We start from the raw sequence: 16,993 nt of genomic DNA on the forward strand, positions 1-16,993 counted from the left end.
ACTGATGAGTTTTAGAAACATTATTGGAAAAGCTCAGAAAAATGGATCACTGAAACAAAATTATAAATGCAACACTTTTGTTTTTGCCCCATTTTTCATGAGCTGAACTTAAAGATCTAAGACTTTTTCCATGTACACAAAAGGCCTATTCTATAACTCTGTCTAAATCTGTGTTAGTGAGCACTTCTCGTTTGCTGACATAATCCATCCACCTCACAGGTGTGGCATATCAAGATGTTGATTAGACAGCATGATATGGATTTGCACATCTCACGTCATATTAGGTACAATTTGATATGTTTTGAAGGTCATGTTTCATTTTGGACTGAATGAGACTATAAAATCACGGTTAACTGAGGGAAGATCACTGATTTTCACCAGTCCAGTCAAGCCATGGCTGATCAGTATTCCCTGAGGTGAGGGCATCTGCCGCAGTTTCTTCAGAGGTGGCATCATACGCTGCAGAACCTCACAAAGCAGCTGTGCTCACTTCTGCTCTTGGTATTGTGGTGGTGACCAGAAAAGCACTCTCGGGGTGTCATGTTGTGGTCAAGGAGACTATTATTGAACTCAGTCTTCCTCCTGAGGATGTCACTGTGGAACCTTCATAGGTGGAGGCAGTGCTAAGGCATCCAAACTATAGAACCTGACAAATTTGTGCGGAGAAGACCATCCTGCCACATCGCATGCGCCTTTGCTAAGACCATTGAAGACAAACCCTCCGGGTTGAATGGGCCCTGACTCATAGAAGTTTGACCATGCTAAGGGACCCCACGAATGTACCCTTGTTCTGTTGGGTGGCCTCATCTGCTTGGCTCCATGAAAAAAGCATGCAACTAGAGGGTGATTTCCCACAGAAACCCCGTCAATCAGAACACTGCAAGCCTCAATGGCGGCCATGTAAGTTCTGAGAGTACTAGAGGAAAATTTCTCTTGCAGAAATCCAGCACTGAAATAATGTGGCAGTGAACTGGATATGCATGATGTGTCATGCACCAACTTTCAAAAACATGCCACCTGAGGGTAAGTCCTTCTAGTGGAGGGAGCCCTAGCTCTTAAAATAGTCTCTGTTACATTGATTGTAAAGCCACCATGTGTCACTGGCTGTCTGATGTGTCCCACATTTATATGACTTGGAAAATAACCTGACCTGAGGGACAGAAACTTGTTCTGTGCCCAAAGTAGGACCTTGTTCAAGTGGCGTGAGACTACCACAGTGTTGTCCAACCGCACTAGAACATGGTAGCCTCTCAGCTGCTGGAGAAAAATATTTCAGGGCTAGAAATAAAGACATCATTTTGAAGCAATTGATGTGCCATGCAAGAAGATGACCTCTCCAGATCCCTTGGGCTGGACAGTCATCCAAGACCACTTCCCAGTCCATGAGGAAAATGTCTGCCATTAGAATCTTGCAATGATAATAAAGACCTAGAGTGGGACCCAAAGTCCTCCTGTGTTGTGACAATATTTCTATGTGAATATATGCGTCATCCAGATTGATTGTCAGAAACTAGTCCTGTGACTGGATTTTAAAAACAATAATCTTGATTGATAACATCTTGAACTTGTATGTTCTGAGATAACGCTTCAACCCGCAAAGATCTAGAATCGGACGCAACCCCCTGTCCTTCTTGGGAACCAAGAATTTACGACTGTAATAGCTTAAATCTTTGTCTGGCAGGGGAACACGTTCTATGGTCCCTTTGTCCAGCAGAGTCAAGCCATTCTTGTGTCAACAGATGTGCTCGTTCTGGTTTCAAGGAAGTGAAGACCATGGCATTGAAAGGTGGAGGACGATATGCGCACTGAATCCCGTAGCCTCTTTCTACAGTGTTTAAGACCCAAGTAGATATGTTTGGCAGAGCCTTCCATGCTGCCAGTTTTTCTGAATGGGCCACAAGCTTTGAAATTTGGTTTAGATGGGGGGGTTTTAGATGTTTGGTGTCCAGAAACATGACAGGAGTCTACTGAACGTCTAAAATTCTGTTGGAAACTGCTGCTTACCAAAACACCAGTGGTGGTGTAGATGGAGCAGTGGCTTCCTGAGGATGAGAGAAAGGAGTCATTATTTTCTGTTGGAAATTTACGTGCCCCTCCGACAGGGGACACACTCCCATGCGTGCACAAGCCTCAGGAACTCTTTTTTTTGGATATAATGGTCCTCACGTCTGGTCTCTTCAAGGCAGGCTGTGAAGAGTGATGAGTCACTCTGCAATCCCTACGAGGGAAAGCATGATTCGCTACACTCTGCTTCTGCGCTTTATGCCTCAAAGTGACCGGACCTGGTTGGGACTGACACACATGCTTCAACACCCAGGCTAACAAAGGATGTTCTTATTAGCGCTTTAAGCACAGAGCATCGAGAGTAGCTTTTGATAAGGGAACTGTCCTTTGCTCATATCACAGCCTATGAACTGTTGTCCTGCCTTGAAATGGCTGAGAAGACTGTTATGAACTCTCGTCCAGTCCTAACCCAGCTGAAGAGACTGCCTCTGTACTATCTGTCCTGTCAGTCACAACCAAGAAGGTTATTGGCAAACTCCCTGACTATTGCGTTGCGCCTATAGGGGCAATTTGTAAATCCCCATCACTGTCTGTCACAGTCATGTAAGCTGTAAACTGACCTGTCTACCCTGCCAGCCTTAATCTATGATCCTATCTCTGAACTGTCATCCAGTCCTATTTATCAACTTGTATTCCCTGACTCGATCTCAGAAACTATGACTGTCTATGTTAGCTGTCTCTCCTCTATCTATGTTGTCAGTCTCTGCTGCCCTTACATATCTTACTTGTCAAAATCATGGCGACCGTCTCCTGACCAGGCTAAAGCTCTGCTGTGGTGGTCTTCCGATCTGTCTGCCCTGATCCTATCGGGGGGACGTCCCTGATCTCTGCTTTGGTTTTTGGATATCACTATCATCTTGCCGTCTGGACTTCGTTTGCCCCTCTTTGGATTATAGCTAATTGTCGGATTACCTTTCTTGTCGACTTCCATTTGTTCATCACAAAATGTCATTATCCACCACATTGATTATCACACCACACAGACTGCTGCACATCTCCCTGGACTTCATTTTCCCCTACTCCATCGCACAGATTGGTTTCCAATCAACTTAAAAAGGCTGTCCCCTCAAATATTTGAAGATATAGGGGATGATTTTATTGTCATTTCAAAATGACATATCTAGTCCAAACATTACTGCATTATAACTATAGAAATTGTGATTTAATCAAAGATTAGATGGTGTGCCAATTTTAAAATCTTGCAGTCTGTATCACATTGTTTAGAATTAATTGTTAATAAAACTGAATAAAAACTTCAGAGCAAAGTTCCAGAATTTAAGAAAAGACCACAGTTACAGTATGTTGCACAACTTGGTTTTTGTGGGGTGGTATAGTCTTACATCAATCATACTGCACTCATGCACAGTGTCGGAGTAACTATTAGTCAAGACTGTTTAGACTGAGCTTTTCAACATGGGAGTTTTCAGCATAATTACTGTCTCACTAATCTATCTCTCCGGTAAGGCTGTATTTATTGTTAACCAGACCTTTGCAATAAAATACGTTATAGTGACATATAATATTTTTTTTTAATTTTGCATGTTTTTTTGCAGGCTTTTCTTATACTTCCAAAGTCGACCAGTCTCCACCTGATATAATTACGAAACAAGGAGAATCTGCAAAGATTCAGTGTTCACACAGTGTGTCCAGTTACAATCAGATCAACTGGTACAGACAAAACCAGGACCACGGGTTCACATTAATGGGGTATTTATACTCAACATTAAAGACCAAAGAAGCAGGTTTCACAAACAAAATAGAAATGTCTGGGAATGGAAACAACAATGGACATTTGATCATTAAAGATCTATTGTCTAATGACAGTGCAGTGTATTTTTGTGCTGCAAGTTACACAGTGTTTTAGATCCCTGATGTTCATTACAAAAATGTCTCTTTAATGCTATGATGAAGAGATAAAAAAGTATGCCTTAATTCACACCTGCTAGTGTTAATTTCATACTTTTTAAAAAATATCAAACACATCACTTCCTGTAAACTTTGTTTTTGACCTCAAGTAATTCATAGTGAAGAATTAATTCTATATAAATTTTAAAATATCTCATAACTATATCTATCTATCTATCTATCTATCTATCTATCTATCTATATATATATATATATATATATATATATATATATATATATATATATATATATATATATATATATATACATAGTTATATAGTATATATATAGCACTAAACAAACTTTCAAGAGCTCAAAATGAATGAGCACAATGTTATGCCTTCCTCTCAGTAGGTGGGGCTGTTTTGCAACACATCCACCCATAAAGATGGAGGAGGGACCTCACCTCTGAAAGTTGATAAAAATCAGATGAACTGGTAACAAATAGAGATATATACTGTTCTGATATTGTGTCATTAAGGAACACAATTAAAACTTGATAATGATCAGAAATCCAGTTCTACTCTTTTATTTGCTCTATGGCCATTTTGGTAAGTGAATTTAAATGTATTTTCCTTTTGGACACAACTTTCTGTGCACATTACACTCATTGTAAATTATCCGGTGAAGCCTTTTCAATGCTGCACAATGCATTAAAAAGACTGTTTTCATTTTCATCTCTTTTAACAGGCCATTTGTTGAGCGGTGTTGTTCAAACTCCTGCTGATGTTATTGTGCGTTCTGGACAGACCTTCACTTTATCCTGTTCTCACAGTATTTCTAGCTACAACACTATATTGTGGTACTACCAGCATGAGCATGGGCAAGACATGCGCATTATTGGATACTCCTTTCACAGTAACCACAATGTGGAGAATGTAGACGATAAAAAATATAAGCTGGTGGGAGATGCCAAGAATTCTGTAAAGCTGACAATATCAGAGTTCACTCTGAGTGAGACTGCAGTGTATTTCTGTGCAGCCAGTGCACACAGTGCTGTAGGCCCCCCATGAGCCCTACAAAAAGCCCATATCTTTTGTGCATCTTTCAATATATTTTAAGCACTTAGGTTGAGGTGGATTCCATAAAAAGGAACCTGACAACTTAGTTTTGTTTTCAAATTGGTGAATATAGAAAGCAAACATGTCTAATAGATCAAAAGGGTTACTTAAAACAAATGTTCTGACGTAGCTTGGTTTCTCCCAAGGATTTCTCTCTGCTATTTTGCTTTGTTTCTTGCTGTCGTTGCTTTTAGCCTGCTCTACTGGGATTTAAAAGACAATCATTATTCTATAGTATTATTAATTTGCATTGAAAATATTGGATGAAAGCAAAACAAAACAGATGAAACTATTGTGTTCTAGAGCATTTTTATAATTGAAATTTCTTTCAATCGGATTTCTTTCATAATGGATGAATATGCAACAGTGGCACTGTTAATGAAGTGAATTTTTTAAACACTGAACTAAACTGAGCTAAATAATGACATTATTATCTTCTGTAGAGCTGAATTTGTTTAAAAAATTATAAATTGCTAAGTTAAACTCTCTCTCTCTCTCTCTCTCTCTCTCTCTCTCTCTCTCTCTCTCTCTCTCTATATATATATATATATATATATATATATATATATATATATATATATATATATATATATGTGTGTGTGTGTGTGTGTGTGTGTGTGTGTGTGTGTGTGTGTGTGTACATATATAATCCTAATAATATATCAATATATAAGTGATATCCCGCCCATTTCAAGTGACATCACTTCCTCTATTTAGGCCTCCTACTTTACTGAAAAACTTGTTTTCCTCTGGTATGAGCATCATTCAACATGATTAGATTTATATTTAGTATCATCTTCTTTCTGAGTTGGTTTACAGGTATTATCATTTTAGTAACACTAATACACTCATAGCTTATGGAAGTATATTATATGAAGGCTAAAACATCAAAAAATGCATCACTTTTTATACCTAACGGTCTTTCTTTGTATTCCCAGGTCGCTTGATTTGTAAGAAGGTGCATCAGTCCCCTTCAGATGTTTTGTGTAAACCCAAGGACTCTGTCAGTATTACCTGCAGGCATACAATTAATAACTATGACACAATATTGTGGTATCAGAGGTCATATAATGATTCTACTCTGAAACTCATCGGTTATGCACAATATGGCAGTATAAAGGAATTTGAGCCATCATATAAGGATCATTTTAGTTTAACTGGAAACGGAGAAGATGAGGTTACTTTAAAAATTCTTCAAGCAAGATCAGACCAGGACAGTGCAGAATATTTCTGTGCAGCATCGTATGCACAATGCCACAAATGTTCTTCTTCTATGACAAAAACATTGCCCGAATCTTTAATGCATGACAGTGCACCTGCATGAAACCACACTGATGAGTTTTTTAAAAAACAGTGAAAAAGCTACAGTAAAATAGATCACAGAGAAAAAAAGATGCCAAATATTAAATGTCTTTGACAATGTGCTCTCGTTTTTAAATTGTATTTACTTTAATCTGCATGCAATTACATATGTAACACATTTTTATAATTACTGTAAATCTAGAATTTAACCTAACCATAACATCAATCTGTTCCTAACCATATCCATATCCAACCTTAGCAGCTTAAAGTGTTTTGCAAATACACTTTAATAATAATAATAACAATAAACACAAAAATGATGTCTAACAATTTTATTTAAATATATAGTAGTAAATTACATCTATAATATAAAGTGTAAGCAAAAAACCAAACAAAACAAACAAAAACAAAAAAAAACGTAAGCTGACAGCACTCTAGTGGTTTATGATGTCATTTCCTGCTTAGTAGAAATCAGCTTGACTCAGTCGAGTGCAGTTGAGAACTCATCACGATGTTTTGCCTCTCCATCCAACTTGTGACTGCGTTCTTTCTAACAGGTGCGGGATACATTTTTAAGTCGGGTTTTGTTTCAGGAGAACAAAATGGTTACAGTTTGACATTTTCTGTAACAATCAAGTTGTAATATGTGCTGTGTTCTTCTCTTTGTGCAGTCCCTGCTGTGTGTAAGGTGGTCCAGCAGTCTCCAGATGCGGTCTTGTGTAATCCTGACAGTAGTATTGAGCTCACATGCAGCCACAACATCAATAACTATGACACAATATTATGGTATCAGCGCTCTCCTGGGGACACAGAACTGAAACTTTTAGCTTATGTGTACTATAAAAAACCAAACATCGAGGGTCCATATGTAGACCACTTTAAGGTGTCAGGTGATGGTGAAAATGCTACTTCACTTCATATAACATGCAGCAGACAAGCCAAAATCACAGCGATGTATTACTGTGCTGCCAGTATCACACAGTGCTGTGAGAGTTCATCCCTCTTTACAATTACCTTCCTCTTATTAAACACCTGCACAGACCAGCACTGGCTCACACTGACTTGCATAGGATTGTGTTTATTAGTGTACAGATTAGTAAGAGCAAGCAATTCTAAATGAAAAGATAAACAACGGTCATTAGTATGTCTAGCATGTTTTGTCACAGATGCCTTGTCTAGAGACTGAAATGGGATTCTTGGTTCCACTTTATTTTATTATCTCTCTATTATCTAACTATAACTTTTGTCTCAATATACTCCTGTTTTGTAGCATATTAAAAGTTAAAAAGGAATTGGTAATAACAAACAGCCAATATGTTGGTATATGTTAGCAAACAAAAAACACTTTTGAATAGGGAACACTTAATTACTGTTAACTGTATGACGTTTTCCTCGACTTATTAAAAATTAGTAATGCATGCTAATAAGAACCTTAAATTGAATTAACCAACATGCAAAAAAAAAAAAAAAACCTCAAAAGTTTTTTCATAGCGATGCCATAAAAGAATAAGTTCTCACTCACAATTACAACATTGTATCATTTTTAATTTGATAATTAGTGTCATTTAAGTTAAAGTAATACATTTGCTGATACAATTACATCAAATTATTGAATCAAATTAAATATCACAATTAATATCAAATAAATCATCAGCCTGTATCAAGAATCATTTCACCTGCATCAGAATTCTAATAATAGATTAAAATGACTGTCATTACATTATTATGTATTTTATTGTATTATATTATATACATTTACTTTATTCTTAGAAAATTCTAATTCAAACTATACTAATAATAAGGGGCAATGATTAATGCATGCATGTTCTCTGCTCTGCTTCAATAGACTTTAATTGCAGGAAGTGCGGCATTACCCATCAGCCATTTGCGTCTCATAGTGCAGTACGAAACTATGCTCTGAATTCCTTCTACATCTGGTCTCTGACATACACCCTCACGCAACATGAGAGGATCTCTGGTTTCTTCAACCGCCGTGATTTGTTTCATAGGTAATACAAGAATATATTTCTGTAGTTTGCCACCTTCAGTTATAATTATTAATTTTTACGCAACTAAAAGTGTAGCATTCACCTTCATACCTTCACAGGTCTTGTGCTGTCTAGTAAGGTTGATCAAACTCCTTCTTCAGTTTTTTGGAGTCCCGAAAGTCCGTCTGAAATCACCTGTCAGCATCAAATAACTAACTACGACACTTTACAGTGGTACCGGTTCTCACAGACAGACACTGAGCTGAAACTCATCGGTTATGTGTATTTTGAACAAAAAACTATTGAGGAACCGTTTGAGAAGCATTTTGATGTGAGGGGTGACGGCAGATCTCGCTCCACACTTCATCTGAAGCAGCTGAGAAAATCTGAAGACAGCGCTGTGTACTACTGTGCTGCTTATTACCACAGTGCTGTTTCTTTCCTTTCCATTAAACAAAAACCCTCCTTTAATAATCGCATAATCCAGAGCAGCTGTCACATGATTCGTTTTTTTTCTTTCCTATAATAAAAATAGATAGCATCATTTACACACCAGAGGGCAGAACCTGTTTGCTCGCTTATACAGTAACTGATATGGTAGTTGATGTAGTTTCCTTTCTCAGATGAAGAAGAAAAAAGGTCGTTTTTTTTCTCTCCAAACCAGTCATTTACCTTTAGGTGCAACATGATTACACATCTAATCAGCACTGCTATCTTGCTGCTGTTTTTAACAGGTAATGAAATGCATCGTATCATTCTGGAAAAGAGTTGTACACACTATAAAAAGTTGTAAATAGAGATTACTGGAGTATGTTTTACGAGAAATTACCATTATGAGCAAATATTGTCACTTTAATGTTTTTTTTGCTTATATGTTACAGGTTTGGTCCATGGGTTTCTGTATTCGGCACATGCAAACATTGTCACGTTCTTTTTTTCAGTGAAGTGTTTATGGCAGTATTATCATACTAAATGTTTCATTTTTTTTTGACAGGCTGCTCAGTGAACTCTACAATCACACAGACCCCCGCTCACCTGCTGCTCGAAAACAACGCAGAATCAGCGAGTCTTAATTGTTCTCACAAAGATCCAACCTTCACCGTCATCCTCTGGTACAAGCAGCCTATGAATGGGGAAATGCAGCTCATGGGGTATCTATACAGGATGAATATTAACCCAGAGTCCGATTTTAAGGAGAAGATTGAGCTTTTGGGGAACGGAGCAAGTTACAGTGATTTGACACTGAAAAAACTTTCCCCAGATGACAGTGCGATCTATTACTGTGCAGCAAAAGAACACGGTGCTGTGGGTTTCCTGCACTTCTGCACAAAAACATTATCACAAACCCCTATACATTACATCTCAGTGTCACTCTTTCTTTATGTTAAGAAGGTAGAATGTTTCTAGCATGTCAAATTGAATAGCCACGGGCAACAGGGGCTAGTTGTCACACTTTTTTTCTCCAGCGTTACAGGATCAATGTACATTAAACTATTAAACATTTCCACCTAAAATGTAACATTTACATAATGTGTAATGTTTATTGTTAAAAAACAGCTCAGACTAAAATATACCTTCATATAAATGCTGTTTTGTTCACCTGTTTATGCTTGTTTATTCTATTTTACAAATATTTGAGTTTTTACCCCCGGTTTCACACAGTCCTAGACTAAAATGAATAAAACTTGCACAAAGTGAAACATGTCAGTGCCTAAAGTGAATTGTACTGTACTTTAAAACTCAATTTCCAACCCAGCAGGGGGCAGTATAAGTAAAAACAGATGTGAACAGATTAAATCAGGCTCCACCCGTTTACCCAATAAACCTGACAAGCTCACTCATGAGTTTTCATACAAACCAGAATCCAACATGAGTGAATTTCCCATCAAATGTTTCCTGCTTCAGTGTTGCGTTGGTGAGACATTACTTGCAGATATATACCGGCATATCTACGGCATCAACATAGTCTAACCTGTTTATTTAATGGCCTTACAGGACTTTGCGTGATGTTACATGTTACACAGACTCCTAGAAACCTTCTCTTAGTCACTGGAGAGACCATGAACATCACCTGCAGTCACCACGACAAAACCTATGACAAAATCTACTGGTACCGGCAGTCTCACGGGCAAAACCTTGAGCACATTGGCTTTCTTTCCTTCAAGCAGGACTTGGTTGACAAAAAGGGCTTCACGATAACAGGAGACGCAGAGAAAGAGGCGTACCTGGTGTCGTCTGTGAAAGCTGAGCACACGGCTGTGTATTTTTGTGCAGTGAGTGCTGCACAGTGCTTTAGGTTTATAGGAGCCTGCGCTCAAAAACCCCTCCCCCGTCACATGACACATCTGCACCTGGGTTGACAACCGAGTCAAATGAGGTGAACCGCAGTCTTGGCCTTGAGATACATAAGTGTGCTCTTGTCAAGAAACTGCTGCCTTGTAATGCTATTTTTTTATAATCATGATGAGAGCAATTACTTTAACTATAATTACTATTTACTGGTTACCAGGTTAGTATTTCTAGTGTATTGCAGTCTAGGTTATTTAATTTACACATATGGTTTTGCTGTTCTCACTCTCTTGTAGTTTGTGTGGTTTGTTCTCTTGTCGTTCAGCAGTCCCCCAAACATCTTCTACGGACAGTGGAGGAGAAAGAGGCAAAGTTTTCTTGTCGTCACGGTGACAGCAGCTATCGAAACCTATATTGGTATCAACAGAAAAGCAGTGGTGTTTCTTTAGAGCTTATTGGAATGCTCACTTATGGAGCAGCTACTCAAGAGGAAAAATTCAAACCTCGATTTAACGTCACAGGACATGCTACAAAAGATGCATTCCTGCTCATATCCAACATAAATGCTGAGGACAGCGCGGTGTATTTCTGTGCCGCTAGTTTGCACAGCCATTCAATTCCCTTTAATCACTTACAAAAACTATTCACTTCGCACCTGTCTGATTAATATAAAGCCACAAGATTTCTTGAATGTACATGCCAAAACCGATAATAAGTATATTAACAAATAGAGGGCACTAAATGAAAATATGTTTTGTTAAATGTCTACTTTCAGGTTGATGAAAAATGCAAAACAAATCCATACATTTCTCCAGATAAGATAGTTCCAGTAAAAGCGTTAAAATCAAAAAGCCAATAAACCAGGAGGTCAGGACCTGATTCGTGGAGATCTACCTTTAGATCCAAACTCAATCAAACACACAAAGCAGAATCACAGATACTGAACTGAACTCTGATGTAGATCTTCAGCAGTAGAATTAGGCAACCCTGCAATGATCATATATATAAATAATTTTTATAACAGGCATGAAATAGGATTCAAAAATGATTTATTAACAAACATCAAACTTCACAGTAAATAACAATTTGCTAATTTATATAGCAAATGTGTATAGTATTATATATATATATATATATATATATATATATATATATATATATATATATATATATATATATATATATACTGTATATAGTATTATTTATAAAGACAGAAAAGGGTTTAAGCATTAATACTATAAGTGTAATAATAAAAGTGTAACACTAATTACTTTCACCTCAAATACCAATTAGTTTTTTTGAAATGTGCCACTATCCTAGGTTTTGCCAATTTGTCAGTAGTAAAGTTTTAAGACATAGTAAAACTGAATTTGCTTACTCATTCTTTTATATATTTTAGCATGTACAAGTCAGAAAAGATGTTGTTTGAATTTGTACATAAATATTGTGTCGCACTTAATGACAGTGCATTATTATTTTAACCAAATATCAACCTTTTTATTTAAAAACTTATCTAAAACATTAAAAGTTAGTTACATTTAATGTGCTTTCTGTGGACATGTAATCACTTCTGTAAACTTCCTTTGTTGCTGACATCTTGATGACTTTGACCCAAATATATATGTAGAATTGTTATTTACTGTGAAGTTTGATGTTTGTTGCTTTACATTTCTATAATACTTTATAAAGAGACAGAACTGTATTGTTATTTATTTAAAAATGGAATCAGAATGTAATTAACACATATTAATATATATCTTAAAACTGCTATAATTAAACTGCTATGGATTAATATTGAATTAAAGCAAATCTTAAAGCAATTTATGTTACAGACATGACAGATAAAACAAATTTTAGGCCAGAAACTACTTTTGAAAATGACTCAACTAATAACTATCACATACAAAAAAATTATAGATTTGGCAAGAAAGAGGACACAGAATAAAATGAACAGAATATCACAGACACATGGGGTTGGCTTTTTTTATTTGGACCAATGAGCAACCACCTAACATCCATGTGGTTTCTTTTTGAGGTGAACAACAGTCTCAGCCTCAGCTGCAGGAGAAACAGTTCAGAGAGGCAACCACTGCACTGTGAATTTAATGTTAACCATGACCAAAGCAGTCATTTTAACAATAATCACTGCTTTCATTTTAATAGGTAAGCATTTCCAGTGCATTGCAAAGTAAATTATTTTATACCCATGAATTGTTATACGCCCCTCACTCTCTTGTAGTTTGTGTGGTTTGTTCTCCTGTCGTTCAGCAGTCTCCCAAACATCTTCTACGGACAGTGGAGGAGAAAGAGGCAAAGCTCACTTGTCATCATGGTGACAGCAGCTATCCATTCCTCTACTGGTATCAACAGAAAAACAAGGGCAGTTCTTTGGAGCTTATTGGAATGCTGACAGGTGATTCAGGTACTCCAGAAGAGAAATTCAAATCTCGATTTTCCCTCTCTGGACATGCTTCAAAAGATGCCTTCCTGCTCATATCCAGCATATCTGCTGAGGACAGTGCAGTGTACTTCTGTGCAACAAGTAAGCACAGCCGTGCAATTCATTATAACGGCTGACAGAAAACTACTTTGCACCTGTTTGATTGAAAACAAACCAACAACTTTACTCGATATTTATGCCAAAACCGGTAATAACTGTTATTACAAATAGAGGGCACTAATGAAAATAATGAGGTTTCAGTATATATAAGGCTTAATGAAGAAGAGAAGCATGAGGTTCCAGAGCATGTTCTAGTCCAGTTCTATTTCTTTCTCCTCGTTCTCCACTGTCCTCTTAAAAGAAGTCAAAAAAAAAAGAACAAAATACTGGCCTGTTCGAAGATCCACCATGTTAGCAGCCGAACGACTTGTTGCATAATTTAGAAACATTAAACTTTTTGTAGAGAACTGGACTGGCATTTTTCGGGGGGAATTGAAATGTATTTCAGATTTATGTTTAAACTGCACTAAGGAGTTATTAAGGAGTATTAAAATTCAGTTCTCTGCCATTTATGTCACAGAAACTACCGATACCATAAATTGTGAAACATTAGGGTATGTATTGTTTTTTCTAAAAGGTCTAACATGTTGTATACAGTGACTGCAAGTAATAATATGGCTGTGCAAACTAGCAACAAAGAAATACACTGAGCTGTCCACAGCATTTAAGTTGGATATGGGCAGGGATGCATCTTTAGTAGCACGTCCAGAGAGGGAAAATCAAGGTTTGAATTTTTCTTCTTGAGTAGCTGCTTTATAATTGAGTGTTCCGTCAAGCTCGAAAGAACTGCCATTGTTTTTTCTGTTGATTCCGGTACAGGAATGTGTAGCTGTTGCCACCGTGACGACAAGAAATTCTTTCCTCTTTCTCCTCCACTGTTCGTAGAAGATGTTCTGCTGAACAACAGGAGAACAAACCACGCAAACTACCTTTAGCTCCCACCCTGATCAGCCAATGAACCAGTAAACCAGTTATTAAACAGGGTTAACTGATCTTTGCGGGTACAGTAGCCAAAGTAATTTTAACAAACAGAAAATGAAACAAGATTGGCAATCAAGGAGGATCCAGAGCTGTATGTGACTAGATTATGTGACACTTGGGGGTGGGCTTTTTTTTTTGGACCAATAATCAACCACCTAACCAATCACTTAACATCTAGATGGTTCCTTTCTGAGGTGAACAACAGTCTCGGCCTCAAAATATGTGATAAGATATGTAAAAGCTCTTTTGACTGCAGATAGAATTATTTGGAGAGGCAACCATTGCACTGTGAATTTAATGTTATTTCTTCTATTGCTTGGTTGAATGTTACAGTACAGCCATGAGCAAAGCAATAATTGTAACTATAATCACTGCTTTCATTTTAACAGGTAAGCATTTCCAGTGCATTGCGCTCTAAATTACTTCACGCAGATGGATTCTCACGCACTATTCACTCTCTTGTAGTTTGTGTGGTTTGTTCTCCTGTCGTTCAGCAGTCTCCCAAACATCTTCTACGGACAGTGGAGGAGAAAGAGGCAAAGCTTACATGTCATCATGGTGACAGCGGCTATCAATACCTGTTCTGGTATCAACAGAAAAACAAAGGCAGTTCTTTGGAGCTTATTGGAATGATGACAGTTAGTTCAGGTACTCCAGAGGAAAAATTCAAATCTCGATTTTCCCTCTCTGGAGAAGCTACAAAAGATGCATTCCTGCTCATATCCAGCATATCTGCTGAGGACAGCGCAGTGTATTTCTGTGCTACAAGTAAGCACAGCCGTGCAATTCATTATAACGGCTGGCAGAAAACTACTTTGCACCTGTTTGATAAAAAAAAGAAACAATACAAAAAAACACAAAACCACAAGGTTGCATGAATATTTATGCCAAACTGATAATAACTTGTTACAAATAGAGGGCACTAAAGAAAATTTGAGGTTTCGGTGTGAATGGGGCTTAATGAAGCAGAGCATCAAAAGGTTCAAGAGCATGTTCTGCTTCAGTTTAAACTGCACTGTCCTTTCAAATAGAGGCAAGAAGACAGGAAGAAATTAGTAAATTAGTGTGAAAAGGTATAAAGGTGTCAACGTTTAGTTACCTCTAGTGTTCATTTCTTTTGTAAAATTACACGGATGTACTTAATGGTATGTATTTTGTGTCTCGCTTAAAAGTGCACCCAAGTACATTTATGCCATGAGACCAGGTAGCATCCTGCACTGTTTATGTAAAAGACACAACCGATACCATAGATTGTGCAGCTTTAGATTAGGTATTTCTTTTCCTAAAAGATAACATGATTATTGTATACAGAAGATGAAAAGGGTCCTATTTATGTACACTAAATGACAGTACAGAACTCTACTGTGACTAGAGTATCACAGACACTTGTGGGCTTTTTTGATTTGGACCAATAAGCAATCACCTAACATCTAACATCTATGGGTGGTTTCTTTCTGAGGTAAACAACAATATGCCTCTAGTAGGCTACATAACTAGGGAATTCAGCACCATATTCATTTAAAAGTCAGTTATTAACAATTTCCAAATATGCTATTGTGGCTGAATGTAATAACTATAAATGTATTGTAAATGTTATTGGGGGATAAGTTGTTTTTGTAGTTTGTTTTTAATTACAAATTCCATAGTTTGTTGTCATTTATTTTAAAAACCATATGATAATGTAGACCATGGTTTTACTTGTGATCCCCATCTTATACAATTAAACTCTGGGATATGAACTATATTCAATTTCAGTAGGGCAAAGTTTAACAAAATAGCTTTTTTCTCTTTAAAGGAAGTAAAATGTTAATTCAGTTGACACCTGATTTAGGATAAATATACAAATATACAAATATTGAAGTTCTTAAAGGGATAGTTCACCCAAAAAATTTAAATGGTCATCATTTACTCACCATCATAACATTCCAAATTTCAATACATTTTTGTAGAGTGTATGAACAGTAGAATACAGTAGAAATTTAAGGGTGACCAAAGTGTTTTGATAACATTCTACAAATGATTTTCTTTTGGGTTCAAACTGAAGTCATACAGGTTTGAAACAACGAGACAGTGAGGAAATGACAGAATAGCAGTACATTTTCTGCATTCTATCTCAAAATCATTACTTTACTTTTAAGTTTCTTTCAGTGACCAATAATACTTCCAGTTTCCTGGAAATTGTAAAATACACCTGCAAAACAAATTTCTGCATGCAATCTAGTCCCATCAGAATATAGGGCTGAAAGCAAAAAAACTATAGTACAGAGCTGTATGTGACTAGACTACACACTTGGGGGCGGGCTTTTTTATTTGCACCAATAAGCAACTACACTTAACATCTAGGTGGTTCCTTTCTGAGGTGAACAACATTCTCAGCCTCAAGATACATAATAAGATATGTAAAAGCTCAATATAGAGAGGCAACCGCTGCACTGTGAATTTAATCTTAAATTGCTTGGTTGAATGTTATAATCATGATTACAGCAATCTTTTTAACAGGTATCACTACTTTCATGTTAATAGGTAAGCATTTCCAGTGCATTAAATAGTATTGTAGTTATTTTATGCACGTGTATTGTCAAGCGCTCCTCACCGTTTTGTAGTTTGTGTGGTTTGTTCTCCTGTCGTTCAGCAGTCTCCCAAACATCTTTTACGGACAGTGGAGGAGAAAGAAGCAAAGCTTACTTGCCGCCACGGTGACAGCAGCTACACATACATCTACTGGTATCAACAAAAAAATGAAGGCGGTTCTTTGGAGCTTATTGGAATGCTTAGATATGGAGAACCTTCAGGGGAGGATAAATTCAATCGATTTTCGCTCTCAGGACAAGCTACAAAAGATGCATTCCTGGTGATATCCAGTATATCTGCTGAAGACAGCGCCGTGTATTTCTGTGCAGCCA

At 37.1% G+C, this 16,993-nt stretch overlaps 3 gene segments (V, D, J or C); all 3 read left to right on the forward strand.

The window, feature by feature from the left end:
* Window positions 1-6,820: 6,820 nt before the first annotated feature.
* LOC122362332 lies at window positions 6,821-8,112 on the forward strand. The segment is given in 2 exon segments: window positions 6,821-6,889; window positions 7,004-8,112. Coding segments are annotated over 2 exon segments (495 nt in total).
* A 740-nt stretch (window positions 8,113-8,852) lies between these two features.
* On the forward strand, window positions 8,853-9,751 carry LOC122362333. The segment is given in 2 exon segments: window positions 8,853-9,054; window positions 9,315-9,751. Coding segments are annotated over 2 exon segments (462 nt in total).
* A 335-nt stretch (window positions 9,752-10,086) lies between these two features.
* LOC122361591 lies at window positions 10,087-10,680 on the forward strand. The segment is given in 2 exon segments: window positions 10,087-10,235; window positions 10,316-10,680. Coding segments are annotated over 2 exon segments (411 nt in total).
* The last annotated feature ends 6,313 nt before the right edge of the window (window positions 10,681-16,993 follow it).

This window comes from Puntigrus tetrazona, chromosome 17 (assembly GCF_018831695.1).
Source record: "Puntigrus tetrazona isolate hp1 chromosome 17, ASM1883169v1, whole genome shotgun sequence".
Classification (NCBI taxonomy): domain Eukaryota; kingdom Metazoa; phylum Chordata; class Actinopteri; order Cypriniformes; family Cyprinidae; genus Puntigrus; species Puntigrus tetrazona.